The following is a 26,651-nucleotide window of genomic DNA, read 5'->3' as shown; positions in this document are numbered from 1 at the left end:
GGGATTATTTGTGTAAATACAGAATTAAACACTATGTAGAAATAACAACATACTCATAGATGGCACATGGATTGCACATGACTTTCATTATTGTTCCGTATTGACTTACAAATTATATAAAATTTTATGTTTTGGTCCACCTTTTCAATACATTTATAGACCAGCATTTAAATCATTTAAAAAAACATGTGTTCGGAAATGGATGGATATTCAAGTACATGTTTCAACCTTACTGCAGTCATCATCTGCCTATATGATTATTTATATCATTAAAACATTGGAAGAACATCTTACAAACTATAATGAATGGACAGGCAAATTATGAATGAAAAGATAAGTGAGCTAATATTTAAAAACACTCTGCGGAGAGCCTGTCATAAAACTTAGCTTCGCTTTTCTTCATTAAATTCGATGTGTTTGTTCTTGATGATATACACAGTTCAAAAAAATTAGGGGAACATGTTTTGTAACGTCTGGTATGTGAAAGTTAATTTGGTAGATGGGGTTCCCATGGTCATATAGCATACCTTGAGACCTTAGCTACTCAGGGTATGTCATATCGAAGTTATACTCCATCTGTAGGCGTAGCCATGCATTAAACTGTCAGGCGACCCCTTAAAACAAAGTGAATAGCGGTGCGTCCGTGTGTCATTGTGAGGTACACAGACTACTGCGGTCATTTGAGTACATTGTACGTAAACCAGCACATTTCATGAGACATCTTAACAAGGTTCAAGTCGCAAGGGCCGTCACTTTGATCCAGAAAGGATGGACTTTTCATCGTGTTGCTGTGGATCTCCTCAATGTCTCTCCATCAGTTATTCAACACTTGTAGAATCACTACAATGAGATGGGCCAGTTCACAAGGAGGGTTGGAAAAGGTCGTGGACGCATGACAACCCCACAGGATGACCGATATCTGACCATCTGTGCCAGAGAACTGCAACAAGACTTCAGGAGGGTCACTGGAGTCGTAGTGTCTGACCAGACAGTAAGGAACAGGTTAAGAGACGTCCTGTTCGAGTGCCCCATTTAATGCAGCAATAACGCGCAGCTCACCTTCTGTTTGCCCGTACCCACGTCAACTGGCAACTTTGCCAATGGAGACCTGTGTTGTTCACAGACGAGTCCAGATTTCCCGACACAGCGTGATGGACATCAACATGTATGGAGACGCCATGGTGAGCAGTACATGCCAAGTGTTGTCCAGAAAGGCGACGAATTCGGACAAGGTTCTGTGATGGTGTGGGGTGGCATCAGTATTGATGGCCGTACGGATCTTGTCTTCAACCGTGGTAATCTAACCACTGCAGGGTTTATCAAGCAGATACTGCTACATCATGTGGTGTTGGCCCTGAATTTGTACTCATGCACGACAATGCCAGGGCTCACTTTGATCCAGGAAGGATGGACTTTCCGTCCATGTTCTATCAAGGCCAACTAGATAGACAGGACATAAGGCTCCCCCTCCACTTCAGGCGCTACGTCACACAAGTCGCCAGCCGCTTCACTTCTCGCCAGTGACTTGTAGGTTGATCTGAACCCTGCAGCAGTGAGGCTATCGATGGTGTTGAATGATTTAAATGCGTGTGAACATTGTGAATTATGGCCACATCGTGTTGTATGCCTGGTTGTACAATCAACTACAGTTCAAAACAGCCTAATATTTCAGTGTTTAAATTTCCTACTGACTTGTTTCGGAAACAAAAGTGGATCATAGCCATCCATCAAACTGAATTCGTCCCATCAGCAAGCTCAGTTGTGTGCATAAAACACTTCGACGAAGTTTCGTAATTAGGGACGATTCTGTTAAAAGACCTGAAGAGTCTATTTTAACTGTAAAACCTAACCATTTAAAACTCTCAAATGACGCTATTCCTAAGTTTGAAAATGTGCCTGCCTATCTGTCTAAAAATATTTCAACACCGAGCAAAAATCCTATTCAAAGACAAGAAGAAATTGAAAAACGGGAAGAGGAAGGAAAGAAAGAAAGCTGAGGAAGAATATGGAGGATCAAGGACTTCGATGATGTTCAGGGTAATTTCAGTATTAAACGCAAATTAGATCTGGACAAAGTTTTCGTCAATTTAACAGCCAAAGTCCTTGTATTTTCAAAATATATATGACTGAGGAAAATATTCCGAAAATTGGTACTTCCTTAACATTAAACGAGGCTCTTGATTTTAAAGCCATTAAACATGATATTTGCATGAGTGATAACCCTGATATACGTGCATTAGGTGATGGGGTCAAAATAGAAAAGTATTTGTAACTTCCTGTTTAGACCTGCTCGTAACTCAAAAGTGACTGTCCACGACAAAATAGTATCTGTGCACAAAATAATCGACGAAATTGAAAGTGAAGTTGATGAGTGTATCATTACTGATAAATTATAATTTTGTAAGGAACAGTTAAATATAGCCTTTAGTATCTTACTCCTGTATACTAATAACATGGTTCACTTCAATATTTTTCGCATTTCCTGGGGCGTAAAAGAAGATAAGACAGTCAATGTTTCTTACAATGCCTCACCCGTTTATTTACAGTCTTTTACTGCAAAACTAGGCACGGGAAATTCGGGTATTGATGATTCACATTGGAATTACTTGAAAAGGAAACTAAAATTGTTAAAGAAGCATGAAGGATTTTGTAACTTGTTCGATGGAGTCTACGTAAAACGTGAGCTGAACTATAAAGGAGGAAAGGTTTTATTTTTTGTTTTTGTGTTTGCTAGTGGCTTTACGTCGCATCGACACAGATAGGTCTTATGGCGACGATGGGATAGGAAAGGTCTAACATCTGGAAGGAAGCGGCCGTGGCCTTAATTAAGGTACAGCATTTGCCTGGTGTGAAAATGGGAAACTACGGAAAACCATCTTCAGGGCTGCTGACAGTGGGATTCGAACCCACTATCTCCCGATGCAAGTTCACAGCCGCACGCCCCTAACCGCACGGCCAAATCGCCCGGTAGGAGGAAAGGTAGAGGGAGTTGCTTTTAGTAGTAAAAGCAGAGAAAATAACACTACATTAGCTACAACTGCACAAACGTTTATGTTGTCATCCAGTATTTAAAAAAATAAAGATGTTGATTTGTTTCCATGTAAGAACCTAACGTGACATTTCTCAGAAGAACTAACTTTGCAAGTGTTTAAAGTATTAACAGATAGGCCTATAGCTTATAAGGTAGCATGCATAATTTCTAACAATAACAGTGTTAGTATGAACATGTTTGAAAAGCTGTGCAAAAGCAATTTACAAACCACTTTTTAGAACCCATTTGACGAAACACAAAAAATAATAATTGTTTGATACTGGTCATTTATTTAAAATCTTAATAAATAACTGGCTTAAAATCAAGATGACAACTTATCCTGACTTTGACAACCCCGAGTCAGACAAAAGAATGTCTATCTGAGTCTATCTAGTGCGGCCTTGGCTTGCTCCTGCCCTGAACCAAAAGGTGTTGTACCAGACTCTTTTAGAGCTACAAAATGTAAACCTGTACACTAATGTTTTTACATGAGGATTCTCAGAGAAAAAAATCTGATTTCGCTTGTCAACAATGTTCTGGAAAACGAAAACGTCATGTTTAAAACATGCAGTGATTAAATAAATAGTTTTAAACATTTCGTTGACAAATGTATATACATCTTTTGTAATATATTATTGAATAACAATAGAAAAGTTACCGTAGACAAACTCATGGCTAAGAAGAAGAAATCCTCAGGAAAATAAAAATGTATAAACTGAAACCTTAGGAATTGTTAGGTAAGTTTTAAGTTGCAGTTTAATTTCTAAGAAAGTTTTCAGACTATTGTTGTGAATTGCCATCATGTATTTTTTACATGATACCGTGTTCAGTTACAAGTGACAGATGTCAGCATAATTTTACGTAAAGAAATGTACATATACTGCCCAGCCAGTTTTCTCCCCGTATAAAACTTGTGTAGTATACAAGCCTAAGTAAAGCCACAATTGAAGGAGTGTTCAATTATATCGTTAAGGTTGAATAAATGAACAATATCATGGTGAAAGTGAGAGCGGGCCCTACACTGCCATGCTGAACACCAGCCACTCTCGTGACGTCATGGTCCGAGCCTTGTGGCCTGTCTATCTAGTGCGGCCTTGGTTCTATCTGGGATATAAAATGAGAGTGCACTATTTCGCTGTCTTGCGAGAACTGGACATTCAAGAGATGGAATGGCCAGCAGTGAGTCCCGACCTAAACCCATTGAGCATGTGTGGGCATCCTGTTCCACCACAGACTCTCCAAGACCTCGAACAGGCTCTCATTGAAGAATGGGACCTGATACCGCAACGTGACCTCTGTCGACTTATACGGAGCATGCCACGTAGGTGCCAAGCTGTGATAAATGCTTGTGGAAGACATACACCATACTGAAGCTCTCCAACTGTGATAAAAATCCACCCAGGAGGACTGTTACCACTTTGTTTTCGCCCCTATCTGGACATTTCCGCCTGCCCACGTAGGTGCCAAGCAGTGATAAATGTTCGTGGAAGACATACACCATACTGAAGCTCACCAACTGTGATAAAAATCCACCCTGGAGGACTGTTATCACTTTGTTTTCGCCCCTATTTGGACATTTCTGTTTGCGTTCTGAAAATGAACGCGAATCCATCGATGTCTTTTGCATACTTCAACGGTAAATAATAAAGGTAATACACCTGGGTGTGAGGTATTGTTTTGTGGAGCATGGCATACGTTCAAACACATCAATTTTTTGAACTGTGTATATAAAAAATTGTGGTATTGTTCCAGGACCTTCGGATAATGTTTGAATCTTTCATTAAAATTGTGTGGACTTTTTATTTTAGGTGTCAAAACGGAACGTCAATATGTAAATCATGTTGTAAAATCATTCAGTTGAATGGAGAAGTCTGGAAAAAGAGAATGTAAAAGATTGAAATATCAGAAAGGAAATGGAAAGATGAAAGAAAATAAATTATGTAAAGAGAAATCTAAAATTAATTACTTACTCCCTTTCTCTTTGTCCTGTCTTGTTTTAGAGTCACGTCACATTTGCGTTTGAACAAACACTGGCAGGCCATGGCTGGGAAATGATGTTGCTGAGGGGAGGAGTTAATGTAGGGAAGGGAATGGGTAGTGTTGATGCAGCCTCAAGTCAACAGCAGTGTTAGTAATACTTGGCATATACTGTGCATTATAAAGCAAGATTCGAGTCCATTGTTAAGAAGAGACCTGGTGAGTTTATTAATTTTAATTTAAGGGCTAATTAAGGTAATTTTCAAAATTTACAGGTTTTTGTTTTACAGATTTTATTCTATATATTACTGAATCATAAGAGGATCCATAGTGCAGCTTCAAAATGGCTGATTTCTAGACCAAGTTTGATGTTTGTGTGTTTCGTAAGTATAGAAGAGGCTACAGGGATTAGTGAACACTTTTTGGGGGGTACGGAACCGTGAGTTACATAAGCGCATAAACCACTACTCCTTACAGAAGGACTGGTATTTCCAAAGAGAATAAACGTATGCCATTAACTTTGGAGGATTTGTGGCTGTGTATGGAACAGGCCACGAAGGACAATAAAGAACAGTGGTTAGAAATGAAAGAACAGTTGTCGGGTAGTGAAGAGCGTACTAAAGAACAGCTATTAGAGTTAGAATCGCGTACTAAAGGACAGTTGTCGACGATTGAAGAGTGCGTACTAGTAAACGATTAGACCAGTTAGAACTGGATAACCAGGCTACACGGAGGTCATTAGTAGAATTGGATAATAAGACTGAGAATGTGCGTACGTGCAGTATAGCGAGCGCAGATGACCTAAAAATGCAATTAACCGAAACCCAGGACAGAGCACATGATCAGACTGGGACTGAGCTGAAAGCAGAAGAAATCATTACTAGCGCAGAAGCAGACAGTGAGGAGCCAAGTCTCAGTAAGAATGCAATTGAGCTGCGAAGGGAAACAAAGGCTTATTCAGATAACAGAGGAGAGAGAAAACACAATAGATCTACCTCAAGTTAGTAAGGAAGAGAACACAGCCTGCAAATCTCACGTGACTAATGGAGTGAGGATGACAGACGAAGGTAATGGCCTTCGCGAAGGAAAGGAAGAAGCGAAACCGAATTTAGCTCGGACACTAACCACTATGCAGGCCGGAATCAACAAACTCCATATGATAATCAAGATACGTCTACGAGGGAGTCAAATGAGAACCCTCAGAGTCGGAGAGACACTTGTTAGTGCCATAAGCGAAAGAGGAGAAGCCCAATGAATCACTACAAGAGGCGACTACATAATAGACGACTTCGCTATAAGTACGGTTGTTTTAGTATATACAAGACACTCTATTTTGAAAACAGTAATTGGAAGGCAAGAGATATGAGATAAGGACCTGGAAGAGGCAAATATGGAATGAACGGGAGAGTCCTAGAGCCTAGACGCCATATAGAAGAATCCAACAGGAGTAGACAAGTACTGGAGGAAGAGAGACTGGAGAAAATGTGTCAAAACCTGGTGGATGACACAATTCCAGAAGCTGTGAATCTCATGTACCAGTTCGATACATTAATTCGAATCAATCAAACAGATCTATTAGAGGAGGCCGGATGCAAACAGACACAATCACGGCAGGCTTAAAGGATTATAGCGGAACCAACAGGGCGAGTATATGAATACTGTACATAAGATACCACCGGGACAATTTCAAATATGGAGGCCAAGCAGGCGAGGAGATGAAGAAGATGGCGTCGTAGGCCAAAAGAATCCAAATGACCAGACAGAAATGGAAACTGAAGGAGAAGGAGACAACGGAGAGAAGGAGTAAACTTGGTCACTTAAAACAGGGTATCACCGGAGAACAAATCGGACAAAGAAAAACAGTGGTTAGAAATGAAGGAACAGTTGTCGGGTTGTGAAGAGTGTACTAAAGAAGAGTGGTTAGAAATGAAAGAACAGCTGTCAAGGATTGAAGAGCGTAGCCTATCAGTACACTGTGAACTAGCGTAGATGTATGTAAGATGGAAACTCACATCCCATTAAACTCAGCATGGAAGACTTGGTGACAGTGGGCAAAAGTGGTGTAAGTGTGGACTGTGGTACAGGGATTACAGAAAGTAGTTGGAAGTGTTCAATTGAAAACTACTGAAGTCTCCTTCTTTTTATTACCATTTCATGAGAAATTAACCCTCTTAGTGCCAGGCCCAGGTGCTCAGAGTATGCCAAGACTGCCAGACAGTTTTAGAGAATTTTGCAGGTTCTCACTCTCTGGACTACATAGTTCACAAATATTATAACTATGATTTGAAATTTGTATTAAATTTTAACGAGAAGCCACTCTTACTGCTGAAATAAATTAGAACACTAAAATGCTCTTGGGTATTTTGAAAAAAATATTTTCCAAACAATTTTAAAACACCAAAAATTAGAAATCAGAAACAAAACACATAAAAACGGAAAATTCAACTTGATGATAAATATTGATGACTTCTTTGAAATGTCCTATTTCAGATGAATAAACATGTACAGTTTCATATTTTTATCTCCAGTATTTTAAGAGTTATGTACACTGGTATCGTAATATACAATTGGCATGTTCAACAATGGGATAGAACCTGGAACATGGGTTGCAGTCAGGGTATGATAAATTAGCAATGTTCACAAGATGAAAGAATCTCAAGATCAATCAGAATCTGTTTCTTGAGAACATATTTCCAAACCATGACCCAATAAGAAAATATGCTTGGCCTTCTAGTTATACCCATTTCCAACAAAACAGAAATGAAAGCCTTCATTCCAGTCAATGTAATCAGGCGCCACTGCTGTACTCTGGCTTGTGATGAAAAGACATGATTTCTCATAACTGTTTGTCTCTGTAGTTATGAGGTTCCATAACTGAGCCGTGAAAAAATAAAAATACGCTATAGGTTAGCGTCTGACAAAGGGGCATTTCTCGGGCCAGGAGTATCATAATAATCAGGTGAGGGTTGGTATTTTGCATCTTGACCTAATTGAATTTCACGGAAAACGGGAAATTCTTGTTGTTGGATACTGTTAGAGCTGTCATCATCATCAGTACCGTCACTCAGACGGTCATTACTGTCACAGGTGAAGAATGTAGTGGAAGTGGAAAATATTTATTGAAGACTTTATTTGTAAAGTGTGGTAATATGTTTTATTTGTAATGACCTAACCTGTACTGTGTAATATTTGTAACATATGGTATGTGTAAATAGTAGATTTCAGTTCTGTACTTAATGGAAGTATCCAGAAAGTTACATGAATTTTTGAACAGGGTGTGTTGCCTTTTGTTGGTTATGTGTTCTAGAAGGCATTTTCTAACTATTCTGGAAATGGAAGATTCGCGAACATGCGTATTCGAGAAGTTTAGTTAAAGTTCGCGACTGAAAGTAGGAATTGCGATTGGTGAAACTAGGTGGGGATGGGCGGACTCATGCTTTCTGATTGGCTACTCCAACGCCAGGGTTTACCTATATATAGAGAGCGAAGCTGCGTTCGTGATAATTCGGACTTGTCTTGGTCTTGTCTTGGCCTGGTCTGCCTTAGTCTGTCTTGGTCTGTCGGACGTTTTACGTCGTGTGCGACGCTTCGCTACCGGGATGGGCCACCTTCGGGTAAGCACTCTTGGATTCCATTCCGGCTAAAATTTCCGTAATGTTCGGTTGCTATTTCATATAGGAGTCTGCCCTAGCCTAACCTAGATTCGCCAAATTAATTATGACGCCTTACCTTTTCAGCTGGGCTTGCCTGTTTGTTTTTGAGGCATTCCCATTTCTTATTTCACTAAATATGTAGATTGTAGTTTGATATATTTACCTTGGGGTTTGCCTCTGGTAGTTCAGTGTCACTTGATGTACGCTAGAGTTTTGGAGAGTACGTTTACTTCACTGTAAATAGCACTGTACAACTGGATTTGTAACTAGATGTATAGTTGGTTTGGAATTTTGTAACTTGTATGTAGACATTATCAAAGAACCTCTAAGTTAGGTGTATCACGGAGCTTATAGTTCGTAAGTTGCAAGTTTGTGGATTTGGTTTTAGAATGTATTTGTAAAATTTCACTTGTAAATAATATTTTTTTCAAATTTAAGGATCACGGCGAATTATTTCCAAATCTGCAACCTAAGCCATGTCCTTGGCCTCAGTAGGTTGTAGTTCCTTCCACCTTCCTGGTTTATTGTCTACTAGTTGGCCCTACTGATATTTACGTATGTTTTGGTCGGCGGGGATTCGCGTAATTTCAGTTAATGTTTCTGAGTGTGTAGTGTTTTCTGATGTTGTGTAGTTGCTCTTAACTTCTCCCTGTTATTGTGTTTAGTGCTTTGTTTTGTGTAACCATTGTAGTAGAGGTTACAATTACTACTTTCAATGTTTACACTCGGACAATGAGCATGTGGTTGAGTGTTTACAGAAAACTCGCTGTTATCACTCCAAATAACACTTTCACTTTCCCATTCCTCACTACTTGGAAGAATGAATTCCTAATCCAAGTCTTCATCATCCTCTTCTTCACTAAAAATATTAAGATATATAGCCACTTCTTCATCGTTAACAAAATAACTTCTGCTAGTCGCCATTTTACTCACGCAGCATGGAGAGCATACGTCGTAGAAAAACACGGACTTTAAAAATTCAATGCGTGATAATGAATGCATTTATGCACCATCTAGCGGCATAGTTAAAATCTAATGACAATTCTCTATGGACTCGACACATAAGATGTTGCAATCTGACGGCCCAAGTTGTACAAACTCGTATAGAATTATGCGCTATCCAAACAACGATATATCGTGGTTGGCACTTTACGCGTATATATGAAACAACGATATATCGTTGTCTGGCTCTCTACGGGTTAAATATATTTGAAAATGATCCACCAAAGCTAGCTCTTTGCTTGAAAACAAAAACAAAGACATTTACTCAGCATTTCAACGAGCCCATTTTTGACTCTAAACCATGACTGTAAACAATTAAATAGAATGTACTGTTGGCCCTTCTTTTTATTTTCTGAAAGAAAGGAACATTTGGAACACACATGGGTATAATGATTTGAATAACATTCACAAAGCAGATAAAAGACAAAATAAAAAAAAATAAAAAAGCTTCAGTTATCTGAAAAAATACACAAATTGAGTTTTGATGATGATGATGAGGCTTGTTGTTTAAAGGGGTCTAACATCTAGGTCATCGGCCCCTAATGGTACAAAATAAGACGAAATGTAATAACAAATTAAAAGTCCAAAATTCTCCACTGACCAGAATTCAAAACATGAGGATGAAGAATGAATGGATGGATGGATATGAATTTAAAATAATCAGTGGATCTGACCCACAATGCCTCACATTCACAGAAACTGACATAAAACAATAGTATTACTGACCAAGGGACTGCTTCTATAGCATAATACTGAATTGATGATGATTGCTTGTAGTCTAAAGGAGTCCAAAATCCAAGTCATCGGTCCCTCATAATTGTACTTATCGCTAGGAGAGTAGAACCATGGTATTTGTCATGTTGCGGTACTAATCAAAATAGCGTTGATTCACGGAATTCCACACATTATGGTACTACTCACAGGTAATGAAATTCGCACATGTAATACAGACCTATGGTGTTTCACACATTGTGGCACCATTTACAGGCAACGCAAACCTATGGTGTTCATCACATGCATGTACTAACCACAGGGACTCGCACAATCCCGTGGTGTTCCTCATATAGTGGGTACTAATCATGGGCAAGCCAGAAACATGGTGTTGCTCCTAAAGTGGTACTAATCACAGGTACTGTAAAAGCTGGCAACACACTCTGTTGCTACTAATCACAAACCTATTTTGTACCTAACATAGTGGTACTACGCGCAAGTAAAAGCGACCCATGGTGTTCCCTGCGTGGTGGTACTAATCACAAGTAGTTTCATGGTTCTGATACAATCATCCCTTGGTCGCCCCTTTTAGTCACCTCTTACGACAGGCAGGGGATACTGTGAATGTATTCTCTGTCTGCGTCCCCCACCCACAGGGGATACAAAGTGATTTTTGTTTAAGACAGCAGCATAAAATAGTTAGGGGAAAGCACAATGAAATTATTAAACAGAACAGGAAAATCGTGTCTTTTAATAACTACTGTTTACTTTCTAGGCTCTCAGGGACTTGCTTTTAGGGGTCAAAAAGAAATTAATGTATCTCTGAGCCGAGATATCTATGTTCAGATTTTGAACATCTTGGCAAGTGTATAGACAAGAAAAGTGTTCCACCGATCAATACTTATTTATTGTGAACGGATTATTATACTAGTACCGGTTTCGGCCTTTCATGGCCATCATCAGCTAGTACATAACATTTATAGTCATTAGACAAAATCACAAAGATGTTACGTTAGATCATCCGGATGTCAAATGGAAAATGGAAATAAAATATATTGCAATATTTTAATTAAAATATATACTATGTTTTAATGTGTTAAATTTTTTAAGTGTTTTATACTGTGGCCTATATGTTTTAATGTGTTTAATGTACTCATATCCATGTACATTCAATAGGTTTTAGTTTATTGTAACCATCATCACCACCTTTAATCACAGATATTTTAACCTAACAATACTGCAATATATTTTATTTCCATTTTCCATAAAACATCCGGATGATCTAAAGCAACATCTTTGTGATTTTGTCTAATGACTATAAATGTTATGTACTAGCTGATGATGGCCATGAAAGGCCGAAACCGGTACAAGTGTAATAATCCATTCACAATAAATAAGTATTGATCGGTGGAACACTTTTCTTGTCTATACATTGAATCCAATCAATACGGAAAATGAAACTTATAAATAATAAAATCTTGGCAAGTTACGACAATCAACTTCAAACCTACTTGGACACTTCAGTAGTTTTTTGTGGTACTTCCCCTGACATTCAGAATGATTTAATATTCATTCTCTCTCTCTCTCTTCGAGGTGTTGACTATCACAGGCGAGTTTTGTTTTCTTAATTCTTACTTTTTTTTAAAAATGCTCGGGGTATCGACCCATGTGAATCTTTTGCCCCTACTGGCACCATCACCATATTGTATGAACCTGCATGTAATTGGAATGGCGGTAGTGTGGAATGTTGTGTGTGAGGAAAGGAAGATTACGGACATCACAAACACCCAGTTCTCAGGCCAGGGATATTAATCATTACAATTAAAAACCCCTGACCCAGACGGGAATCAAACCCGGGGCCGCCAGGTGACAGGCGGACGCGTTGCCCTCTACACCACGGGGCCAGACAATCCTTACCATGAAAAACCAGTGTTGACCTAGTTTACAAGTAAGGTAAGCAATATTTTACTTATATGCTTTCATAACCATTCAGTAACAATGTTAAAAAGCTAAAGAAAACTACTGTGTAGTTTTAACAATAATAGCAAATTAATTCAATAACATGTTTTAGTTGACAGCTTCCCCTGAGCTTCCCCCACAAAATTTCTTCTGTTTTCATACATACATACATACATACATACATACATACATACATACATACATACGTACGTACATATAAAGATCATCAGTTATGTTTCACAATCTATATATATTCATGCCCAAATGTTGTGAATTGTTTCTCATGAAAGAGGGTCTCCATTTTGAACATTTTTTTTGTATAGAAATGAGGATGTATCAGGTTTTACATTTTTGAGGAATGTGGCCTTCTTCACATCCTGCATCCTGAATTCTACAATGCATTTGCCCCACAAAACTTTTTGTTAAAAACTAAATCACTGACATTAAAATTAAAACACCTGGTAACCTCTCAATTTGTCCATCATCCTAAACATTTCCACAGCTGTTGGTGCACTGGTAAGCATCATTTCAACAAAACTACTTTTAAGCACTGTGATTTTAACTAAACTCAGGACGAAAACTCATTGGTGACTTTTATGTTATGGTGAAACAAGACATAAGCAGTGTTATCTGTCAAGATTTTGGTGGAAATTATGCAAATTGTGGATTTGTACAAACATAAGTACTGTACATATATGATAATCATACTGGAACCAGCTGAATGTACAATTTTATGAAGGAGATTTCTGACACTATGTCATGACAAATTACAGAATTATTGGGACAGTTACATCAGCTCTCCTCATTTCATGAAACACTCAACTGCTGACCCCTTGAAATGTCAGCTTGACAATAGCAGCTAGCCACATTTTTTTGGTTTAAATTTATACAGATTGGAAATTCCATTTACCCACACTAATTATGGAAATATGCAAATTGTGGATTTGTACAAACATAAGTACTGTACATATATGACAATCATACTGGAACCAGCTGAATGTACAATTTTATGAAGGAGATTTCTGACACTATGTCATGACAAATTACAGAATTATTGGACTTAGAAACCCTTCAAGTACACTGCAAAAGTAGTGATATTAGCTTCATTCATAAATTACTGCATATATACCAATAATCCCCATATATCACTTGTATCAAGATCAGTACAGTGCTCCTGACATACAGATATCTGAAAGCTGGCATCTCTTCGCCCACTCTGTTGGCAAATCTGTTCTCGGATAAGGTGAGAAGTGTGCTGAGTATATATCGGGTAATTTGCGTGGCATTAGTTCAAGAAGTATCACATGTTTAGGATGAACGGTGTGAGTTTTCTTAATAGGTCATTCATGACTAAAGAAAAAATCCACATTATTGAAGAGGCAGAGCAAATTGGTAATCACGCTGTGGGAAGGAAGTATGATGTGGATGAGAGTTCCATACGTGATTGGAGGAAAAATAAGTTTGTCTTGAACAGATGAACAGAGGCCACTGCGCATTTCATAGACGAAAAGCTAAGTTTCCAGAAATCAAAAACAGGATATATGAATATGTGACTGAAAAGAGACGGCTTGGATGTGCGGTCACAAGTGAAACGTCATAAAATTATTTTTGTTTTACTAGAATGGTCTGCCTAGTCAATACTAAAGTATGTTACAATTTGACTAAAAATTGAACATTCACAAAATAATTATGTAAAACATGTTTCAATCCATTTGGAACATCCTCAGCTATATATTATTGATAATGTGTACAAATCATTTTCAGTTACAAAAAATGATGCAATTATGAAACTTAAAAGCAAAACATTATGTTTAAAATATGAATATGAAAATTCAAGTCCTATTTTCCTCTTAAGTCATCTCATTCGTATGTAGACCAATACAATTCAGATTAACATGTACCTTCTTCTAAAAGTCTTTTAAAATGTTTACTTAATATATATTTTTTTAAAGTTGAAATTCTAAAAGAATTTAATTGAGTAAAGTCCACCTGTTCAAAACACATTTGCCATTTAATAAATGGTCTGTTTAAAAAGTTTTTTTAAAACAACTATGTAGCTTCTTTTAGAATTTCATCTTAGATATTTAAAGTCAATATGGAATTGGAATGAAGTTCATTACTTGTAATAATATATATTTCTTGAAACCTTCTTGCTCAGAAACACATTGAAGGTTTGATGTCAATTCGGAATGTTAAGGTGTATTAAAATAATGATTGCGGTGAAGAGCATAATATATATCTTAAATTGAAGAGTCTAGAAAAGAAAGAGAAAGAAAAATCAATATTAGAAAGAAAGTGCAAAGAATCAAAAGAAACAAGATGGGTAAAAAAAGAGTTTTTGCATACTCACTCAATATTGGTGCCTTTGCTGGCAGGACCTAGTGTTTACAGTGCACTATGTCTTCTGGTATGGGCTAGAGCAATTTTGTTACTTTCATTGATCTGTCTCAGCCTTATCCTTGGCTTTGACAAAATGAAAATGACTGAGGTATGAGTGATGCTAGCAATGCAATTCCTTCTGCAGCCAGACCCTGCTATGAATGGTGTGAAAATATTGCTCATAGGGTCAGTTGGTGCATGCATTTCAGTGGGCTTGGCAGACTGATATGTAATAGCAACTTCTGGCTCGGTGAGGAAAGCAACAGGAAACTACATCACTCCTCGTTTCCCTAGTATGCCTCTTCAGTGATGCCTAGGCCATCTATGACAGATGATGGCGGAGCTGTTGAGGAACAAACCAGCCTTCGGACTGAGGACTAAACATACGAACTCAACATTGGGATCATTATACATCACCAGCCAGCTGAGCTGACACTAAACTGGATGGTTTCCCACTTTCACACCAGGCAAATGCTGGGGCTGTACCTTAATTAAGGCCACGGCCGCTTCCTTCCCAGTCCTAACCCTTTCCTGTCCCATCGTCGCCATAAGACATATCTGTGTCGGTGCGACATAAAGCAAATAGAAAAAGAAAAAAAAACTGGCTGGTTGGTTGATCACTATGGAATGCTACTGCTATTGAGGGGGGAGGGGTGGAAAGGGAGGAGGAGGGGTGGCTAGAGGGGGAAATATAGTAAGTGTATTACATGTTGTGGGCAAAATACAGTTATGTTGCTTGTTATTAATATTTTTTTATTGTTCCATCGTATAGTATATAGACTTTTTCTGAGATGTCATTTAGATTTAAATTTGGATATTTTTCTCTATCTTAGTGACTTTTTCTGAGATGTCATTTAGATTTAAATTTGGATATTTTTCTCTATTTATACATATGTGAATATTTTCATACAATATCTAAATCCTGATCTATGGAGGTATATTGCATGGTTGTGGTCATCCATGTGTTCACTCACTGCAGAAATTCTATTGCATATATTTAGCATTAACGTGTTCCTGACAGCGTGTAAGAAATCTTCTCCCAGGTTGGACTATATAGCTATACATTTCAACTTGTAAACATCTGAATTCAGAAATCTATCATTTATTAACAACCTGTGTATCCTCCCCTGTGAATCATGTGACCTTGCTGCGGTGGGGATGCTTGCATGTCCCAATGAAGCAGATAGCTGAGCCGTAGGTGCAACCATATCAGATGGGTACCTGTTGAGAGACCAGACTAACAAATGGTTCATCAAAAGGGGGGTAGCAGCCTTTTGGAAGTTGCAAGGGCAGCAGTCTAGATGATTGACTGATACAGTCTTGTAATAATACTTAACGTGGCTTAGCTGTGTAGATACTGCTACATGGCTGAAAGCAATACGATACTACAGCCGTAACTAACTCCCGAGGACATGCAGCTCTCTCCCCACAACACATAATATATTTCCTATATATCCCCCTCCAGCCCCTCCACCACTTCCCTTGCCAGCCCTTCCTCTTGACAGCAATACTATTCCATAGTGATCAGCCAACCGTCCAGTTTAGTGTCAGCTTGGCTGGCTTGTGATAAATAACAGAGTGAGGCCAATGGGGAGTGAGTATACAAAACTTACTTCATACCCATCTTGTTTCTTTTGATTCCTTTCTAATATTTATTTTTCTTTCTTTCTCTTTCTCTTCTGTGCTATTCAAATTCAGATAAATATTACGCTTTTCACTACCATCATTATTTTAATACAACTTAATGTTCTGTATTGACATCAAGCCTTCAATTCATTTCTGAACAAAAAGATTTCAACAAATGTATATTGTAAAACTATTTGTCATGATGTTCCCCAGTTATTTTAAAGACTTTTAAAAGGTGGAGCATGTTACTCTGAATTTTATTGATCTAGGTACAAGTGAATGAGAAGATTGTTCTTATTAACAGGAAAATAGGATTTGAATGTTCATATTCATATTTTAAAGATGATAATTTGCCTTTAAGTTTCATAATTGTGCAATTTTTTTGTAACTGAAAATGATTTGTGCACTTTATAAACGATATACAGCTGAGGATGATCCAAATGGATTGAAACATGTTGTACATAATTATTTTGTGAATATTCAATTTTTAGTTGAATTGGAACATATTATGGTATTGACTAGGTGGACCTTATAATTAAAGATTTTATAAATCAATACAGACCCAACATGAGGTTTATTACTTGTAATACATGTGAAATGTGTTAGCTGAAAGCTATAGCAAGAGCAGAGAGTTAAAAATTATGGGTTGAAAGGCTAGCCATGGATGGCTCGCTCTTGTGTCTGAAAGGATTAACTTCAGTTTTTGTAGGAACTAGCACTGCATAACATCTTCCAGCAAATTATAAAGAAAACATTGTGAATTTGCATGCATTTGTTACTGGTTTGTGCCAGAGAAATTCATATTTACTCTCAAAAATTGGTAATGCAGATCAAATGAATTCAATGTGCTGCAGAATTATTTTCAATATTAATATTTAATTGTTTTTAAAAACAATTTGCTTCAAGTTGACTGAAGATAGGTCCTACAATGATGATGGGATAGGGAACGGCTAAGAGTGGAAAGGAAGCAGTCATGGCCTTAATTAAGCTACAGTCCCAGAATTTGCCTGGTGTGAAAACGGGAAACCACAGAAAACTAACTTCGGGGCTGCCGATAGTGGAGTTTGAACCCACTATCTCCTGTATGCAAGCTGAGAGCAATGTGACAGAAATTGCACAGCCACTCCCTCGGTTTAAATATTTAACAATACAATTACGTACACACAACAGGGCAAGTTGGCACAGGGGGGCACAGCTGTGAGCTTGCATCCGGGACATAGTGGGTTCGAACCCCACTGTCGGTAGCCCTGAAGATGGTTTTCCATGGTTTCCCATTTTCATACCAGACAAATGCTGAGGCTGTACCTTAATTAAGGCCATGTCCACTTCCTTCTCACTCATAGGCCTTTCCTGTCCCATTGTCACCATAAGTCCTATCTGTGTTGGTGCAACGTAAATCAAGTTGTAAAAACATACACAAAATTACAAAAAAATTAAAATTTCCCTTCCTAAGATTAAACTGCGAGAATTATTTGCATATATATGGTTCACAGAAAAAGGATGCTAAATTTACTAAAGAAAATCAATAGTGAATTTATATTTCTTCTTGGTGTGTAGGATTTTATCAGTCTTTCAAACTACTACCGTAAGGCTACTTATGCATTTCTTAGTCCAATTCAGACAACAAGTGCATATAAGCTAGAGAATGCCACAAGGGATTAAATATTGAATACAATATTTATTATTCAAAAAGATAAATTAATCTCTTTTGGAAATGTGGTCAACTGTCTTAAATAAGCCACATGCATTTAAACTTCTAAAATAAGTACCTAAGTGTGCAACACAGTCATCAATAAATCAACTGTTTCCAATTTCACAGATTTGATTTTTACAGTGTGCCTTAGAAGTTAAACATGCATTAGAGTGAAGTAAATATGGTACACTATGATGTATATTTGTTAATGATATTTCCGTTTGTTCACACAGTTCTCCGATGTAAATACAAATTCCAGTTTCACAGTTCTTCTACCAAACATTTAAAAGTGCGCAGGAGTGATGCTATTTTACTTTTTTTTAATGACTGCTTGTCAAACTAGTGGTTGGTCTCATGGATTGCAAACTACAGGTTCAATTCTCACCTGGGCTACAAATATCATAATACTTTTCCAGTCCCTCGATGTCAAACATGAAAGTTAAGGAGGAGAAGAGGCTCTGGTCATGCAATTCCAATTTAACTACCGACTAAAAGACATCTTTCATTGAGATGAGTACTTCAGAGAGGCAATGACCCCCAAATTATCCTTGAACTTCCCAATACAATAATGAAATTTCCTTAAACCCGTCTTCTCTGATGTTTATGATGCTAAATAGTTACTAACAGTTACTCTGTTCACAGATGATGTAAATGGGTTTGCTAGTTGAAACTCATGTACACAAACACTCCCGACACACCAAATATCATCACAAAAGCAATGAGTGTGCTGTCAATAGAATTTTTAATGTATAAATATTGTACAATGTGCCAAGAACTAATATCAGTGAATAGAAATGGGGTATAGAGTTACTTCAGAATTTCAAGGAAGCATTAATATCACAATACCAATGCACATCACTGAGAATAGGTGGATTTCCACAATTTGCTGTTTCATTTATGCAGTTTAAACACTATGATTATTAGTTCCATACATTTACTGATAACCTTTATTACTGCGATATGTGAACTGGTATATGTATATCTGTCACTAACTGCGATGAGGAGTGAGGTGAAAATGGCTACACCCATGAGAAAGGCACAAAGTTACAAATACTGTAATGTACTTCCTCAAAAGATAATACATGATGATTACCTCACCTGGGCCTCCAGAGATTCCAAAGCAGCAGCACGTCAATCTCAAAATATAGGGTCTTCCCACACAAACTAATAGTGCCATAAACTAGTGAAATGTCTATAAAATGACTAATTGACCTCTGTCTCAACTTTGTTGCTGAAAGTTAGTTCCTTAAACTGACAGTATCCTTTGTGTAATCAGAGAGTTATAACTATCTAATTTGCTGTTGGCTGATTATCATAAAATGTAAACTAATTGTGATCTTTGTTTCTATATACGAATATCGACCAAATATAAACAGGATTTTTGTTCCTGAACATCAACAGTTAGTAGGACTGGCACCGCATTTCTGCAATGCTTAGGCGGGACCGTTAGGAGTGGGGAGTGCGTGCTGTTAGATATTTCCCGCCATTTCGTCAGTAACGCTTATTATGTCGGGGTAACAGGTGCACCCATCCACTGCACAACGCATAATTACAAAATTTCTTGCTCGTGAAGAAGTTACAGCGGCGGAAATTTGCCAGAGATTGACTGCACAGTTCAGTGATCAAACATTGTCAAGCATGCATGTGTTTGCCAGGCATAAAAAGTTCATAATAATAAATAATAATGTTATTTGCTTTACATCCCACTAACTACTTTTACGGTTTTCGGAGACGCCGAGGTGCTGGAATTTTGTCCCGCAGGAGTTCTTTTACGTGCCAGTAAATCTACTGACACGAGGCTGACATATTTGAGCACCTTCAAATATGACCGGACTAAGCCAGGATCGAGCCTGCCAAGTTGGGGTCAGAAGGCCAGCGCCTCAACCGTCCGAACCATTCAGCCCGGCATAAAAAGTTCAGGGAAGGACGAGAACATGTAGAAAATCAGCAACACGATCGCCGTCCTCGGACCAGCTTTACAGACTAAAACATTTGTGTGGTTAAAGACATCATGACGACGATCGACGGGCAAGAGTATCAGATATTGCAGAAAAAGTCGGAATCAGTTATGGGAGCTGTCAAGCAATCATCATAAATGACCTACAGATCCGTAAAGTGTGTTCCAGATGGATCCCTCGCCTTTTGACCGAAAATCTGAAGTTGAGACATTTGGAGGTCTGTCAGAGGCTTACGGCAAGGTTTGCGGAAGAACGTGATGCACTTTTGAGTCGGGTTGTCAGCTGCGACGAAACATGGGTCAACCACCACACTCCTGAATCCAAACAAACCAGTAAGGAGTGGTGGAGGGAAGGAAAGGCAGCACCAGTGAAAGCCAAGACTCGACTGTCAGCTGGCAAGGTTCTTGCAACCATTTTTTTTCGATCAGCGAGGCATTTTGCTGATTGATTTTTTTGCATGAGCGATGCACAATCAATCCTGCTTACTACTGCGAGCTGTTGAACAAGGCGAGAGTTGCATATTGCCGCAAAAGACAAGACCAACCGATTCGCCAGGTCATCCTACTCGACGACAATGCGCGGCCCCATACTGCAGTTCTAACTGTCTCCAAGCTACAGGAAATGCACTGGACTACATTTGATCATCCTCCTTACAGCCCGGACTTATCACGCTGCGATTTCCATTTGTTTGGGCTGCTTAAAGAAGCTCTAGGAGGGCAACGATTTGAAGATGACGAGAGTGTGGATGACTTCGTGCGCAACTGGCTGGTGACATGAACCTGTTCTTTTTACGATGTGGACATCAAAAAAGCTGCCCATACGCTGGGAAAAATGCATTTCCAAAGCAGGAAACTATGTGAAAAAATAAATTGTAATTGTCTTGTGTTTTTCAATAATGAATTTAAATAAAAAATAAAATCCTGTTTATATTTGATCCCCCGTCGTATTAAGAGAAAGCATGTCTTTTAACATAACTGCATGCACAGACCTTAAGTTCAAATGTTGTGTGCTATTTGCTCATATACAAAATTCTGTGCTTTACAAGAAGTGGGGAAACCCAGCACTACTGCTACCAGTTAATCCAAGGTAAGTGAGCATGCCCCTAACATTAAGAAGTAAGAATATGATTACAGTGCAGCCATCAATTTCTCCCCCCTACAAATATATTTTTCTAAAGAAACAGAATATAATTATGTACATTACAAAGTTGCATTTTCACAACCATCAGTGGTAACAACAAAGTTATACAAAGTTACAACAAGGATGATATCCGAAGTTTATATTAAAAAAAAAGTTTATAAAAAAAAAAATAACTGGACTAGACCTTGTATGGTAAAGGTATGTGGCACAGAAAATGAACCAAATATGGAAAAACAACACTAGGGACTAATAAGAAAAATAAGTATACAATAAGATGCACAGAGGACAGTACTGATATTACTCCAGTTTTACTACAGAATTGTAATATCCCCAACTTCTACATAAAATTCTTCTACCTACAAATCATTTTACTACAGTAACTAATTTATTAATAGTTGCAAATTCTTCCACCCCTATTTTTATTTTTTCACAACTACACTCTCTAAAGACATACCTTCAGTTTCTGTGATGTGGTACCCAATCGTGCCAATGTGCCCCGGCTCTTGTTATGACCCTGCATTTGAGCTGAGATACTCTTGCCACAGAAATTGCACGATACAAAAACTTGCTGAGGAGGCTTGTCACTGGCACTGCATACACTCAATAAAATATCAAACTGTGCACGTTGATTCCATAGGTGCCATGAATCCAGAAGCATACGATAGCTGGAAATCAAAACAATTTAAACAGGTAAAATTCTGCTAGTTCATTTACTTTGTGCAACTTAATGTTTCCACAAACAACTGGTTGCTCATTTTAGACACTCAATTTCCTGCATAAGTTGTACACTAATCCCATGCGGACAAAGGTATTCACTCTCACGTATTTTTGTGGAGGTTGGTAGTATGGTGTGTTGTATGTAGATGAAGAGAAGTGTGTCACGATGAACACAAACACCTGGTCCCCGAGCTAGAGGAATTAACCATATGCAGTTAAAATCCTCAATCCAGCTGAGAATCAAACCCAAGGCAATTAATTTAGGCCTACCTAGTCAATAATTTAAAAAAAGTTACAACTTCTAATGTAGGAAGGAAAACAAGGTACATAAATAATGAAAAGGCTATGTTAAAAAAAGTTTTAAGTACAATGAAAGCCTCGGTTTATAAGGGAAAGATACATGTGCCATTGAGATGCATCGTCTTTATGTTTAGGTTTGATTTCGCAACTATACCGGGTGGTCCATCAGACCCTTATGCATCCCTTCACATTTACCACAATTCGGAAAGGCATTGGTTCCTCTCTCTATACTGGGGTAATATAATGAGATGTGTGTTTACGGGCTAGAAAACAGCAGGAATCATAAGCGCCACTATTAATAGATTATGGGTACCTCGAATGAACCCATAAAACAAGCACAGATACGCAGAACACGTACTTTAAAACAGGAGGTGGACGCACAGACCAGGAGCACGATACTGTATAAGCTGGGAAGTGGGCGCCGTAGGTCAAGTGTCGCAGTAGCTCACATGGCAAGCGGGCGGGGAGATATGTGATAGTGGGCAGCGCTCGAAATAGGAGGTTCGAATCCCACATAAGAATTTTTTTAACAGCCAGTTGCCTGGGATGTGATAAGGTTGCATACTTGATAGCTTCCAAGGACTGATTTGTTTCTTTGACCCCATAAAAGACCATATGTATCGTTGCATTGGGTATGGAGCTGGGTTGGACGAGGATGAGGAGATGATGGTCTGTGGCCAGTTAGCTATGTCGTACATGTTCCAAGCTTCGTAGACTACAGGTAGGGCAAAGTCTGCCCCATTGGAACGATAACAACATGTGATGGCAGGTAAGTATGTAGCTGTGCGAACTCCCCTCCTTCGAAGCAATTCACAACACAAAGTTTATTCACTGTCTCGAGATGTATTCCAGCGACGAGTATGTGGCTATGTTACTTATCAATGGAGAAGCTATACAGAATGCAAACCAGGCACAACGCCTGTACCAAGAACGCTATCCGGATAGACGACAACCGACGGGGCATGACACTTCTGAGTGTGGAAAGACGCCTGCGGGATACTACATCCCTGGGAAGGACACAGCCTATTCGAGATCATCCCGTGACGTCTGCTGACAATGAAGAGGCCGTGTTTGACGCTATCTGGCATAACCCTCATACTAGCACACAGGCCAATGCACAGGAGACAAACATCAGCTGAGCATCTGTTATGCGAATCAATCAATCAATCAATCAATCAATCAATCAATCAATCAATCAATCAATCAATCAATCAATCAATCAATCAATCAATCAATCAATCAATCACTACTGATCTGCATTTAGGGCAGTCGCCCAGATGGCAGATTCCCTACCTGTTGTTTTCCTAGCCTTTTCTTAAATGATGGCAAAGAAACTGGAAATTTATTGATATGGCATAACCACCGGTTTCACCCGTCCCATCTGCACTTACACCAGGAACTTCACGGTTATGATTTCGATGCCCGGGTGGCGTTCTGTCAATGGATCCTACAGCATGTGGACATTGATCTTGCTTTTCTAGTGACTCTCTTATTTACGGATGAAGCACGATTCCACAAAAATGGAACTGTTAATTGCCATAATATGCATTACGGGAGTGTGGATAATCCCCATTGGGTGCAACAGACAGCTTTTCAGGCACCGTGGGGTTTGAATGCATGGTGTGGAATCATGGGTGATCACCTCATCGGTCCTCATTTCTTTGAGGGCCATCTGATCAGCCAATGCTATCTGCAGTTTCTCCACGATGAACTACCACCGTTTTTGGAATATGTGCGACTCCTTGACCGCTGCAGGATGTGGTTTCAACATGACGGAACTCCACCGCATGCGGTGGTGGTCGTCCAGAACCATTTCCATGCGATATATCCTGATAAATGGATAGGAAGGGGAGGACCTATCCCCTGGCTACCAGCCGAAAAATACTGGTATTAAGTATACAACCTTGCTACATCCCAGGCAACTGGCTTTAAAAAAATACTTGCATGGGACTTGAACCTTCTAACCCTCGAGCACTGTCAACTATCACACATCCTACCGCGCGCTAGCCATGCGAGCTACTACAACACTTGATCTATGGCGCCCACTTTCCAACCTATACAGTACCGTGCTCCCGATCTGTGTGTCCACCTCCTGTTTTAAAGTACATGTTCTGGGTATCTGTACTCGTTTTACAGGTTCATTTGAGGTACCCATAACGACTTAATAGTGGCACTCACGATTCCTGCTGTTTTCTAGCCCATAAACACACCATCTCATTATATTACCCCGATTTAGGGAGAGAGACCGATGTCTTTTAGAAGTGAAGGGATGCATAAAACTGGATCGCAAGGGGCTGGTGGATCACCTGGTATTATTGAAGCCATTACACTATAATTACTTATGGAGCCCAGATTTGTATGCAAAAATCATGTAATTTTTTATATATTCAAATGTATGTGGTATTATATACAGTACTTTATAAGACACATCATGATAAAAAAATTTAAAATGCAAATGCAAATTTTACCCATAACTGTTGTATTAAATTAATATTTGTCCCCTTTTTATTGAGTAATTAATTAATTAATTAAATCTCTGCAATCAATTAGGTATAAAAAATTCCTGCACGATGATTTAGTAAATTCAACTGTAATTGAAATTAATCACTGTCCATGCCAGTTCTTCTGTACATATGACTAATTTCATCACTCATGAGATCTTAATTACAGAGATGTTGTATTAGATAAAATATGAACATACTTGGCAATTGTATTTATGGCAGGATTGGACAAAGGCCTATATATTAAAGAATATATTAACAGTCCTATGTAGTATACCAGTGCACTAGTAATAGCCTCTAGAGTTTACTAAACATAGGTATTCTAGTCAAGTGGTGCTGTGTGTTGATTTCTTCTTGACTGTGCCCTAGTGTTTTGCATTAAGTGCGACAACTCACGTAAAACAATCTGTGAATTATGGCGACAAAAATTATACGAAAAAATACCTTGAAATGTCTTCTAGAGAGAGGAAACAGGCCGACAGCATGGGAAGTTCACAGCTGGATACTGACTTTCTTGAAGCTGATGCAAGACCAGATAGAGATGATCCAACTAGACAACCTCGACATTGCAGCTTATATGAAGGTAATATCATCTGTACTTTATGAAAGAATGATTGCCAAATACCAGGGTTCTCACAGGATTCCGTTAACTGATGGTCGGGTGGGAAAGGTAGACATTAGTGCAGCAGATATGATACTGAAAACAGTGTGAGTGTTAGATTTACCCTCAGAAGTGCCAACTGATTCAATCCAAACGGTCTTAAATAAATATGGGAAGGTTATAGATCTTAGGCAAGAAGACTGGTCTGCTCAATATCCCTTTAGATTTAAAAATGGTATTCACGCACTGCGTATGGAAATCAAGGAGGCGATACCTTCCTTTATTTTAACTGAAGCCTTCCGTGCACAGATAATTTATGATGGAAAAATAAAGACTTGTTTAGCATGTAATTCCTCGAACCATTTGTGTCCAGACTGTCCATTGCACCAGTAGCGTACATTAGAGAGAGGCACTATATCCGCCCCTGATAGTAACAACATGGGAGTATCCGATACCAGCAAAATGGAGAGCAACTCGACTAGTAAACAAACAGCACTGTTATCTGCTGTTGTTACTCAGCCCGAGTATGATAGAGCAGCAGGCAGTAACACAGATAGCAGCTGTAAACAAGCCTCTCAGCTTGACACACTAGTAGAACCTATCGGTGCACCTGCCGAAGCGAGAAGGCCGAAGAACATGGACATAGTAAACACACCAGTGTTAAATGCCAGTTCACACAATACAGCTAACGCACCTGCAGGGGACCAAATTACATTAGATTCAAATGACAGTTCAGACTCAGATACCATCTCAGTAGAAGAAACATTAGTTACTAGGGACATACACATATCAGATCAAGGAAACGTAGAAGAAAATAAAGCGATTACAAACACACTGAGACAGGAAGACCAACAAATTGATACCATGGACATCACTCTTCAACCGTTGACAAAGTCAGAAGCTGCGAACCAGCACCCTAAGGAAAGAAGTTTATCTTTGTCTGATATGAATAGGTCTGTGAATAATGACCAGAATCCTCCTACTCTCAAATCGTGGAACAGTCAGATGGAACTAGAGGGGGAAGAATTGTGGAGGGAGGACCCAGTAGCAGTAATATCGCTTGAAATAACAAAACGTAACCCCGGTCGGCAAAAAGTAGGCAAGCTAGCTAGTAAACAACGAAACCATTCATATAAGATAGGGGCGAGTAAGCAAGGATTACCTCCCCCGTCTAAGAAGAAACAGTTTGATAGAATATAGATATGTGGACTGCATTCTATTTTTCTCGCTGTTGTAGTGTCATGACCCTCACAGTAACAGTGGGGACAGTCAACTTCAACAATAATTCATCACCAACTAAAATGCACGCTCTACTGACATTTGTAATGCTACAGGAGGTCTCCGTCAATGATTTTCTTCGGTATAAAACTACAATGCCTATGTGAACACTGGAAGTGATAACC

General features: G+C 38.7%; 1 protein-coding gene across 3 annotated transcripts in view; it reads right to left on the bottom strand.

The window, feature by feature from the left end:
• mio (GATOR complex protein mio) overlaps positions 1-26,651 on the bottom strand; it is a 293,052-nt gene that overhangs the window by 56,071 nt on the left and 210,330 nt on the right. For all 3 annotated transcript variants that reach the window (XM_067141591.2, XM_067141592.2, XM_067141593.2), the window contains exon 13: positions 21,584-21,794. In XM_067141591.2, the coding sequence (XP_066997692.2) occupies positions 21,584-21,794 (211 nt within the window). The remainder of the gene's footprint in view (positions 1-21,583; positions 21,795-26,651) is intronic.

The sequence above is a fragment of the Anabrus simplex genome, chromosome 2 (genome assembly GCF_040414725.1).
Source record: "Anabrus simplex isolate iqAnaSimp1 chromosome 2, ASM4041472v1, whole genome shotgun sequence".
Lineage (NCBI taxonomy): Eukaryota > Metazoa > Arthropoda > Insecta > Orthoptera > Tettigoniidae > Anabrus > Anabrus simplex.
Note: the sequence above shows the minus strand (reverse complement) of the source record. Positions and strands in the feature narration are given on the sequence as shown.